Source organism: Petaurus breviceps, unplaced genomic scaffold, assembly GCF_028583685.1.
Source record: "Petaurus breviceps papuanus isolate PSGF00001 unplaced genomic scaffold, PetGlider_PUasm1.0 90903, whole genome shotgun sequence".
Lineage (NCBI taxonomy): Eukaryota > Metazoa > Chordata > Mammalia > Diprotodontia > Petauridae > Petaurus > Petaurus breviceps.
The window spans coordinates 6,267,650-6,280,213 of NW_027187376.1; the positions used below are offsets into that span (position 1 = coordinate 6,267,650).

At 36.6% G+C, this 12,564-nt stretch overlaps 1 protein-coding gene across 1 annotated transcript in view; it reads right to left on the reverse strand.

Annotated features, from left to right (window-relative positions):
- Positions 1–12,564, reverse strand: part of LOC138151664 (sperm-associated antigen 16 protein-like) — a 100,115-nt gene that overhangs the window by 75,017 nt on the left and 12,534 nt on the right. The window contains exons 3-4 of the mRNA XM_069075208.1: positions 12,083–12,210; positions 2,455–2,592 (exon numbers count right to left, since the gene is read on the reverse strand). Of these exons, the coding sequence (XP_068931309.1) occupies positions 2,455–2,592; positions 12,083–12,210 (266 nt within the window). The remainder of the gene's footprint in view (positions 1–2,454; positions 2,593–12,082; positions 12,211–12,564) is intronic.

The following is a 12,564-nucleotide window of genomic DNA, read 5'->3' on the forward strand; positions in this document are numbered from 1 at the left end:
CACCTACCCCCTTTTTTGCCTCAGTTCCTCATCTGTAAAATGAGGAAGCAATAGAAAAGGAAATACCAAATCATTCCAGTATTTTTGCCAAGAAAACCCCATGGACAGTGGGGTCCACAGGGACAAAAAGAGTTGGATGTGATTGAAAAACTGAACAACTACTACTCTTGCTGCTTCCATACAGCCTTAAAGGCCACACATGACCTATAGCTGGTTACACTGGAACTTACTTTGTTTGAGAGTGTCCTGTTATTACTGTGCATGGGCTGAGTCTGGAGTGGAAGATCTCCCTATAAATTACTATTGCATTTACTCTTCATTATTTAGTTTGGAGCTAACTTCAAGATTTTATTGGAATAAATCTGTGGAAGCTTGACATCCATTCAGAAAGCCATCTAAATTTAAAATTTTGTTATAAAATTCAGTTTCAAAACTGAAGTCCTATTTTTTTCGAAAGTATTTTCATGCTTCCAGTCACCCAAGATTACAACAATGGCTTTGTCTTTGACATTCATTCTCCCTTGCCCAACTTTACCAACCAATGGCCACATCTGTTTCTACCCATACCTCTAATATCCTTTCCTCCAGATCAGATCATGGAGAGCTGGACACAACTGAAAAATGATTTCACAACAACTACCATCTTCCTAGGAAGAATATCTCCAACTTGTAAAAATGTTGTCAAACTTTTCAATAATTTGGTTTCATGAACCTGCCCTCTCCTATGCTATCCAACGCATTTCATTCTGGATCACAGATCAACTGTGAGGATAACCCAAAATTAATTTACCAATCTGGCATGCTTAAAATTCTATAAAATGTCAGTTTAGTTAAAATTAGTGATATATATGAACGTAATAATTGTAAGTTATAATTTGAAACATTAGTAAACAAAAATGTAAGAACCAGACTCATATAATTATTTATTTGAATGATACCTGATTTAATCATGGTTGTTTTTAACATAAAATTAATAATTTACAAGGGAAATGGTTTATCATTTTGATTACAGTTATTAGCTATAATATTCAACTGAGCAACAATGATTATTTAATGTCACTCTTTTCATGGAGAGAATACATCTATGCAAAAAGAAAAATTAGCAAACATAAGCAATAAAGGAAGAGAAATCAGGTTGTTAGAATACTACACTGGGCACCATTCTATGAAAAATATGCTGTCAAGCTCCCAGAACATCCATTAAGTAACAATAAAAATTCAGAATAAACATAAAGGCAGATGCTGTAATTTACTTTTTTAAAAAAAGTTACTGAAAACAAAGGTCTATAGTTTTAGTAACATTTCATTCTTACACATTCATGCCTGCTTATAGTGATAGACATTACAGAACACATGAACTATAGAAATCAAACAGCAGATGCCTAACAAGCTGAATAGATGACTATGTCACCTGGTTTGTTACCCACAGCCATACATTAAACAGAACCAGACTGTAAATGTTTCCTCATCCCTACAATTTTCTCTCTTGCCACAGGATAAGGTTTCACAAAGTCTTATATACCTCTAATCTACACATACCACTTTTCTCTTTTATCTCCAGTAGCCAACACTATGCCTCCTGCAAAGCAGGCTTTAATAAACTGTTTGCTGCATTAAATTAAATTGAAAACAAATGTTATAGAAATATTCTCCTTTGGGATTTTAAAGTGACTGGTAGGAATTGTCTTAAGAGTGATTCAGGGGGCGGCTAGGTGGTGCAGTGAGTAAAGCGCCAGCGCCGGCCCCGGCCCCGCAGTCAGGAGGACCTGGGACCTCAGACACTTAACACCCACACAAAATAACTAGCCGTGTAACCTTGGGCAAGTTACTTAACCCCAATTACCCTCCAAAAAGTGAAAAAAAAAGTGATTCAGTAATCAATTAACAAATTCACTCAAAATGCTGGTTGCACACACATTTCTAATCCCACCATCCTCCCTATCTATTTGGTTACATGATTTGGTCCCATGCTGCTTCAGTCTTATGGCTGCATACACACCAGAAAGTACAGAAGACACACATTTCCTTTCAAAGCCTAAAATTCTCCTACAAGGTTAAATCTTCCTTCTCCCTATTACTGCTTCTGTTCTCTGGGAAGAGTGCAAAAAATAGCTAATTGGGATTGTCTTCTTAGGAGGAAACCACAATGCATAAAATATTGCAAACTTTTTCAATAATTTTGCTTCATGAACCACCCCTCTTCTCTGCTACCCCATGCATTTGACAGCAGATCACAGAGTTTCAACCGTGATGATACACAGGATGCTTTGATGTTCAATAGGAGTTAGTCACCATATACGATTCAACTCTGACCTCAACTGAATAAAAATAATTTAGTTTTACAGAGAGATGTAAAACTCACTTATAGTAAACCTTTTCTCCACGTGGCAATCTATATTAGTTAGTTTATTCATTCCAATATAAAATAAGATCACTAAATATAAATTAACATACTCAGCTGCATCCTTATAGTGCTTTAAATCCTTCTTCAAATTTTTGTTCTCACTGTCCAAAAGCATATTCTGAGTATATACATCTGGAACAAATCCAACATCTGGAGGTCGAACTGAACCCTTCTGAATTAATTCATACCTGGGACAATATAAAATAAAAACATCTTATATCGTTTCATTGTACTAACTGAAATCATACTAATAATAAAAAAGTATGTTATCTGCCAGTATTGTATTACATTTAGGGTTTACTTATTATCCATAAAAATTTCATATATTAAGAAAGTAATGGAATCATAATTATCATTGTCCTCATGACTACTGTCATCAGGTAGCCTGCCCTGTATTAATATCTCCAATTATTTTATGAGATTTAAGATAAGTGATATACCAATTATTTATTTAGTAATTTATAAAATATCAGAAAAACAAAATCTGCATGAGATCATATTCCAAGAAAAACATACATATCATATTGCAATCATGTTTTATATTTTCAGGAAATTATAAGATATTCAAATGAAAGGAGATGAGAATAGATGAATAGAGAGGCAAGAGATTCTTATAAGATTTGATTCTATTGGTTAAAGCACTACAGGGTAGTTTAAACTGCATCCTGTTGCGTGTTGAAAAACTGGTTTTCAAATTACTTTATAATTCCTTTTAGTAGTTTTTATGAATGGTGTGACACAAATTTTTACATTACAACTGAATTACTAATTATATTTATTTAACTTTTAAGTTAAATAAAACCACTAAACTACCGAGTAGAAATCTAAGGCATATGGTAAACACAGAAGCAGAATTACAACTTTGGAATAACTTTAATAATGGTTATTAGATTATAGAATATCAACATTTCTATCTGTCAAAAGCAGGAACTTTATATTGTATCATGAAAATTTTTGTTAGCATAAGGAAGAAGAGTAGAAACAATCTATAAGAAAGAAGAGATAAAGTTTACTTACTGTTCTATGGAACGCATTTATACTTCTTAAGAGAGGGGGAAAGGAAGAATTTACAGTAAAGAGGGGCAAAGATGGGGGGCGGAGTCAAGATAGCAGAGTAGAAGCAGGATCTCCCCGCTGCTCTGGCTTCCACCTTCCCCAATCCATGTAAAAAAGGGACTCTGAACAAACTTTGGAGCTGCAGAACCCACAAAGTGACACAGAGAAGCTAACCTCCCACTGAGGACAGCCCAGCAGGCCGGCAGGAATCGGCCAGGTCAGTGCTTTGGGAGCCAAGCCCAGCCCCATGCCGAAGCTTTAGCACCCAGGTGGGCCTGACCAGCCACTGGCCAAAGGGACTCCAGATCAGCAGCAGCTGTAGCCATTTCCAGAATTATCAACACATAGATGTGAAGGACAAAGTGAGAGGTCAATGCAGTCTGGACTTTGGGACCCAGTAAGTGGGAGTGCTTTGGCTTTTGACCCTGGGTGAGAAGCTGCTGAGACGCTGCCAGCACCACCTGGCAGCTTCAGCTCCTGGCCTGCAGAGTGTAGGGGGACCAAGCACCAGTCTGAGGCTCTTGCTTTAACCTTCTTGGATCTGGACTGCAGTCTAGGCTGGAGGTCCTGGGGTGTGTGTCCAGCTTGCCAGAGCATGTGGAGGCCTCAGAGACGGCACCCATCTAATACCTCTGGCAGCTGAAAAAACCCCAGCATTTGGGACGAAAGCCGCCCTGTCTGGTGGCAGAGTCCTACTGTGGCAAAAAGCCCAAAAGTCAAATCATTGAGTGGCAAAATGAGCAGGCAAAGGAAACAAAGCAGACAGAAGATTCCAACATTACACTCCTATTTTGGGGATAAGAAGGAGCAAGGCATGGAAAAAGGAAGAAATCAGTGAAGTCAGAACTCCTGCACCAAAAGCTTCAAAGGAAAATACAAGCTGGTTACAGGCCATAGAAGACCTTAAGAAGCAGATAAGAGAAATGGAGGAAAAATTGGGAAGAGAAATGAGAACGATGCAAGAAAATTACAAATTAGAGTCAACAGCCTGACTGAGGAAAATCACACCTTAAAAAATAGACTAACTCAAATGGCAAAAGAGGCTCAAAAAGTCAATGAGGAGAAGAATGCCTTAAAAGCCGAATTTGTCACATGGAAAAAGAATCTCAAAAGCTCAATGAGGAAAAATCATTGCCTCAGAATTAGACTGGAGCAAATGGAAGCTAATGACTTTATGAGAAATCAAGATGCAGTTAAACAGATCCAAACAAATGAAAGAATAGAAGACAATGTGAAATATCTCATGGGAAAAACTACTGACCTGGAAAATAGATCCAGGAGAGATAATTTTAAAATTATTGGACCACCGGAAAGCCATGATCAAAGTAAGAACCTAGAAATCATCCTCCAGGAAGTTCTCAAAGAAAACTGCCCTGATGTTTTAGAACCAGAGGGCAAAATAGAGGTTGAAAGAATCCACCGATCCCCTCCTGAAAAAAAAAATCCCACAAAGAAAACTCCTAAGAATATTATAGCCAGGTTCCGGAATTCCCAGATTAAGGAGAGAATATTACAAGCAGCCAGGAAGAAACAACTTGAATATTGTGGAAACACAATCAGGATAACCCAGGATCTGGCAGCTTTTACACTGAGGCTTCGAAGGGTTTGGATTATGATATTCCGGAGGGCAAAGGAGCTGGGATTAAAACCAAGAGTCACCTACCCAGCAAAACTGAGTATCATGTTTCAGGGGAACATATGGTTATTCAGTGGAATAGAGGACTTTCAAGCATTATTGATGGAAAAAAACCAGAGGTGAATAGAAAATTTGACATTCAGATACAAGAAGCAAGAGAAGCATGAGAAGGTAAACAGGAAAAAGAAATCATAAGGAGTTTATCAAATTTGAATTATTAACATTCCTACATGGAAAAACAATAATTGTAACTGATGAAACTTTTCTCAGTAGTTGAAGGGAATAAAATATAGATATATATGTCTATATATTAGGGTATATGGGCATATGAATACATATGTGAATGTGTGTATATATGTTTACAGGTATACATAGATAGAGGGCACAGGACCAATTTAACAGGAAGGGATGATACTTAAAAGGCGAAATTAAGAGGTAAGAGAGGAATATAATGAGAGAGGATGGGGAGAGGCAGAATGGGGTAAACTATCTCATATAGAAGAGGCAAGGGAAAATGGTTAAAATGCAGGGGAAGAATAGGAAGGCAAAAGGGAATGGGTCAACCTTATATCCATTGAATTTGGCTTGAGGAGGGAATGAAATACACACTAAATAGGATATCTCACCCTCCAGGAGAGTAGGGGGGAAGGGTATGAGAGGGGGGATGATGGAAGGGAGGGCAGGCTGGGGGGGAGGGAAGTTGGAAGCACCCACTTTTCAAAAGGGATGGGATCAAAGTTGAGAATAGAACAAGTGGAAGGTGGGATAGGAGGGAGGGAAATATAGTCAGTTTTTACAATATATACTATGTTATTGTTTTGCATTATACATTATACAACCTATACTGAACTGCTTATCTTCCCAGTAAGGGTGGGTGACAAGGGAGGAAGGGAATGAATCTGGAATTCAAAGTTTTAAAATCAAATATTCAAAATATATATAGCGTGTTTCCCCAATAATAAGACCTATCCCGAAAATAAGCCCTCCCCTTACTGTGTAAGATTCCTCTAAAATAAGCCCTCCCCCAAAAATAAGCCCTATTGAGATTGCTACTGTAGTGAAGGTGATCCCCTGCGCTACACACCACATTACGGTACCCTCTGTATGCACCGTCCCCCCCCCCGGGTGAAACGCACACCGCGCTCCAAGCTGCATCCAATCAGAGCTGCAGCAGTGAGCGCGTCATCCTGTTCTTCCCCAGTGATTTGCTTGCTGGCGCCATTGAGAGCAGTGCCACGGAGGAGAGCTGAGGCAGGACAACATAAAATCCCGGTATGTAAGCGGGAGTGAGGGGACACGATGGAGGATAAAAAGGGCATGATGGAGGAAAAAAGAAGAACTCAGGGGGCATGATGGAGTGAAAAGAAGGACTGATGGTCATAATTTTATTATTCTGTTTTGACCCCCAGACATGAGTACAAAAAGGAAGAGCTATACTGTTGAGTATAAGAAAGCAATTGTAGAGGAGTCACATGGCAAGAATCTTGTAGTTTTCTGTAAAGAAAAACTTTTGGATCTTCGAATGGTCAGAAAATGGAGAGCAGATTATACCGTAATAACCTCAATCAACAGGTGGATGAGGGAAAAGGGAAAAAGCGCAGGTCTGGATCAGGTCGGCAGCCCTTATATCCGACTTGGAGATCCTCATTGGTGAATGGATTGCTGACAGGAGAGCAAAGGCCTTGGTTGTGCACAGGGCTGATATTCAAGCATTTGCCCTTTCAATGGCACCAGAGTTTGGAATGGTCTCAGAAGGATTCAAAGCATCACAACACTGGTTGGACGGTTTCCTTCAACGGTATGAACTGTCCCTAAGAAGATCAACAACATTGTTTAAGCTGGAAGATGCTGAAGTTATTAAACGTGCACTTGCATTCAAGTCCTTTATTGATAGGATCGACATTTCCAAGTACCAAACCTGCAATATGATTGCTATGGATGAAACTGCAGTGTTTATGGGACAAGTATCTCAAACAACAATTCATCACAGGGGTGCAACGTCAACCTACATTGCCACCACTGGCTATGAAAGTGCATGGATCACCTGTGTTTTGGCAATTCGTTTGGATGGAAAGAAAGCCACACCTCTAATCATCAGTAAGGGCAAGAAAGATAAGATTGAATGTGTATCTGGCATTTACATTCTTGAAACCGAAAAAGCCTGGTGTACACAAGCTATTATAAGAAAGTGGGTTGATTTAATGCTGCCACTTGTTATGCGAGGTAACCAAAGAGGTCTGATAGTCTGGGATTCAGCCAGCACTCACCGCGCTAAAGAAATGAAGAACTTCCTTGCAGAGAGAAGAATAGATCAAGTAATGATTCCTGCAGGAATGACTGCCTATCTCCAGACCCTTGATATTGCAATAAAGAAGCCATTCAAGGACCATTTGCGCATGGAAGTCAATGACTACATTGAAAATAGAATGGAAAGAAATCAGCGTGGAAACTTTGTGAAGCCCTGTCTGCAAGAAGTCGTGACTTGGGTGAAGAAGTCATGGGATAAAATTACTGACAGCTGTGTCGCCAAGGCACTACGAGCAGGTTATCTGGACAAGACATATTCATTTAAAGAGAGCTATATTGCTGGACATGACAGATTGGGTCCACTTCTTCTGAAGGAAATGGAGGCGCAAGACATCCAGGACGGAATTCAGGGTATGGACACTTATGACGATGTTGTTGAAGAAGATGACACGATCATTATTGAATAAAGGTACATTTTTTTGTTCACATTTACCTGTTTATTAAAATTGCTGTCAATGTTCATTAAAATAAGCCCTTCCCTGAAAATAAGCCCTCTGGTGTTTTTCTGTCCAAAAAAATTTAATAAGACAGTGTCTTATTATCGGGGAAACACACACACACACATATATATATATATATATGCATATATATATATATATACATATATACTGTTATTAATACTATTTTACATGTAATTGGGAAATGAGATATACAGGCACTGGGGCATAGAGATCCACTGGAAACGTCAAAAGGGGTATGGGAGAAAATATGGGAGAGAGCAGATGGGAGGAGGGGATAGCCTGTGGGCCTGATATTGTAGGGGCAGTACATAGGGGGAAAACAGGGAGAAAATTTGCAACTCAAAATCTGGTGGAAATGAATGATGTAAATCAGAAGTTAATAAAGCATTTGAAAAAAAAAAATTTTAAAAAGGGAGGCAAAGATGAGCTTTTGGTGCTTCTGAATTTGCACTATCATTCTATAGACACAAAGGGAATGACTGAGAAAGGATTTCCAAAGCAGTGACTTAGCATAGCAAGGCTAGCCCAAGATTCCTCAGTTACATTTCATCCTAGCATCTAGCCCTACCATGATAATCCTCAACTAGAGGAAGATAGCAGAGTGTGGCCCCATAGGTTAAGTTTGGTCTGCCCATGTTCACTCTAAGGAAGCAGCTTCCTGACCCTTGAATCAGTTGAGATTTGTCCCATGACAGGGTGAATACTCAGAGGCACAGTTGATTTTTCTGTGCCAAGACACTTCTTTCAAAGGTCATTTACCTTCCAAAAGGGAATCTTTGTTACAGAGGTCACTGATTTTATTTTTGGAATGTCTAATTTTTCCTTTTGGTTTTTTGATTAGTATTTTTATTTGTGATTTTAAAACTCTAATAACACTTCCATATAGCTGCTGCCAATATAATCTTTGCAAGACACAAATCTTGCCCAAATGGTTCACTTGTTCAAAAGATATTCAGTGGCTCCATACTACTTGTAAGATAAAATAAAATCTCTTCTGCCAGGCATCTAAAAAATTCGGTTTCAATATATCTTTCCAGCCTTATTCCAAATAGCTTCCTTTTAATTATATTAAAATACTTAATTATATTAAAATAACATTCCAGGCAAAACAGACAAGAAGCTGTTTCCCTATCCAATTCCCACTTCAGTGCACAAATTATTTCCAATGCCTAGAATACATGCCTTCATTTCTGCCTATCAGAGTCCATCCTTTCTTCAAGGCTAAACTCATGTGTTATCTCCTGTGTGAAACTTTCCTTGAAGCCTCTAGCTAGTAATTTTCCCTCTCTGCTCAAATAATCTTGTGTTTAATTTACTTGTCTGTTTATATTTGATTCCACTCCCCTCCTCCAGTGCAATATAAACACCTTGCTGGGAAGGGATAATTTTGTTTTCTGTCTTTGCACCCCCATCACCTTGCACACTGTAAGCACTCAAAAATAGTTGGCAAATTGAACTCATACATAAGTTTTTTATTTATTTCACTTGATAAAGTTTTTCAAAAACATGTCATTTTTATCCTATTTTCTCCTTCATGTATTTTGATTTCACACTCCGTTCAGAAGAGGAAATATAAGCCCGATTGTCAATAAGGAGCAACTCCGAATTTCTAAAGGTATGGTTAAACAAATCATTACAACCTCAAGATAAAATTTTAAACACTTTGTTTACTCTGTCTGATAATATGAATGGAAGGAGAAGTTAGAGCCTTGTTGCCCAGGGATTCTTCACACCCCACTAGAAGGCAAGATTCTCAGAGCTTTCCTGACAGGTTCTGAATGTCTTCCAGGGGTTTAACTGAAGTGTTTCTTCTGGTTTAAATTGTTTTTGTTTTAAATAAGAATAACTCTTCTTATAACTATGCTATAAGAGGAAGATAAGATTTCTTTGTTTTTATTATTGTAAAGTTTTGAAATACCAGAATCCCATAAATGATTTAACCTGTATTGTTAAAAAAAAAAAAAAAGGCCTACAGAAGTTAAAATGCTTTATAAGGAATTTGGTAACATTACATAATGCTACAATTCACTTTCTAAAAATATTCTATAAATATAGTTATAACTTATTTTAGTGATATGTTTATTTATTAATCTAAAATATAAAAATCCAAAAAGAACACTTGATAAATTTAAAAAACTCTTTAAAGCATAAACATTTTTCTTCAAATAATTTTCATACTTATGGGCTAAGAATTAAAACACCCTCAAATACACCCTCAAATCTCTCTTTTCCCAACAATAAAGAATTTTATAAAAATCATCTTTTGATACATTTATATTGAAAAATAACAATTTAAATCAAGTTGCAAAAATATTTTCCTGTGTCTTTTTAAAATAATCTCCTAAGGACGTCTACAGAGACTCATAGGACCTGGAACTAGAAAGAGACCTAGGAAAGATGTAGCTCAATGTATTCATTTTACAGATGAGGAACCTGAGAATATCACTTAACTTCTCATGACTTCTAACTTAATTTTTTTTTAATTTTATATTGGGTCTTTGTGGTCCTTTCTAGCTCTAACATTATATAAATACATGAGTACCAGAAAAGTTAAATAACTTATGCAAGATACACTTAGATTAAGTAGCCCATTGGGATTCAAAGTCAGGTACTCTGGTCCCAAAGCCAGGGCTCTTTCCATTACACTATACTACTGCTATCTGAATAGCAATTACTCCCACAGAGGTCCCATTTTTAATAGAAAACTCAAATATTTCCCCGTTTAAACCTGCTCTCTGCTCTATGATATTATGTACATGGAGTTGGGGGTGAGGCAGGAGAAGATACAAAAATAATATTCTTATCCTCAGGAACTTTAAATTCTAGTTAAGGAGAAATGATAGATACAGATCAAAATACATATGCATATATCACAAACCAAGTTCTATGAGAGATCTAATAAAGAAAATAATATTCCTAGCTGGGGAGAATAACTCATAGAAAAGTCGGGAGTGGGGCTCTTGGCCTTTCAGAACAGATTAGGTTTCACTAGATAAAGACTGTAAGCAGGATGCAAGGAAACATTCCTGGCATAAGGAATAAACAAGACCAAAACTATAAAGGTAGAAGAGAAACAACAAGGAAGAATTCAGGAAATGGCTCCTAGTCTACTCTGGCAGAAGGTAAAGTAAGATGTTAATAAAACACTATTAATGTAATGTTTGCATTCTATTCAACGAACTGATTCACTAAATGAATCGTTTTAATTCATGGCTCAGTTTCATCTAAGCGGCAAAGTCAATGAAATGAGAAAGAAAAACAGCCCCACCCAAATCACACTTCAGCTGAATTAACAGATAATGAAAGCTACCCATATAATAAAACAAGGATTTAAGACGCCACCTTATATGTGTATATACATTCTATTAATCATCCTTCTTTCAATAATATGCTAATGATTACAAAAGATCAGGTTTAAACATTAGTTTCATATTCCCCTAGGGAATTTTAGGATGCTAAAAATGTGACTGGTAGTATTCTTTCCAAAGGAGAAATAAGAGTTGATGATGGCTGGATTTTACAACCATTAAACTATTAAAAAGAAACTCCTGAATTTTGATGTGACTTTCAAAAATAATTATCTAATTTGAAATATAAGAATTATAAAAAAAGTCCTGTAATCAATAATTTAAAGACAGTCACATAAGCCAGGAACACTGATGATACAAAGTCTAACACAGGATAAATTGTAGAATAAAATTTATGAAGGGGAATTTTTAAAAACAGTTTTCTAACTCCAATATTTAAAAAAAATTATATTTTAAAAGTATATCTTACATGGTTTAAAAATATTCAATTTCCAAAGCAATGTAGTTATAGCTTGAATGACTTCAAATATGAGGGTGTGGGCACTAAATACACTCAATATTTTGAAAAGCTATTGAAATATACTGAATATTGAATATACTGAAAAGCTATTCATTTAAAAACTGTATAGTGTATATTCTTTTCATAATCAATATCTCAAATCTAAATATATTTTTAAAAAAGCAAAATCCCATAGTAACTATGGTGGAGGCGGAAAGGAAGAAGAAAGAGATAGATTTGTATTACTTTAACTCAGATTAGAAAATGATGAGCCATTCATTCCAAAGGCTTCAAAATGGTTAGATATAAACAATGTAATTATTACTTTTAAAGTTCAATATGTATTTGCATATTCCATGAACTACTATCCAAAATAAAATGCTCAACTGCTTTAAATGCATAATGTTTTACCATTCATTTTGAAAGCAGTTAAGAGTTCTGGTCATTCCCATTTTGATGAGGAAATTGCAGAGAAAGTCTTCTACCACTTCAGGTACTTCAGACAATGACTGCTTAGTAGGCATAACTGTTTTCTCGGCCTGCAATTTAAATGTGACACAATATTACTTTTAAACATATACAAATTCTGATACACAACCAAGAGAAGAATTCTTGGCTGACCTTTGAAGTCCATATACTAGCATTTAGTAAAGAAAAGATCATTGTTATTGTAATAAATAAATTAATTTTAATATGTTGCACTTCTATCATGGAGGCATCTGTTTGTGATGGAGGTGATTTAATTTTTATAACCCTATTAACAAATGGGTACAAATTAGACCAGATGTTCAGACAGAAGAAAATTTGAGGCACGAAGTCTGTTAATCGTTTTACAAATGAGGAAACTGGTCCAAAGAGGTTAAAAGGGAAAACAGAAGTTATGGAGATAGAAT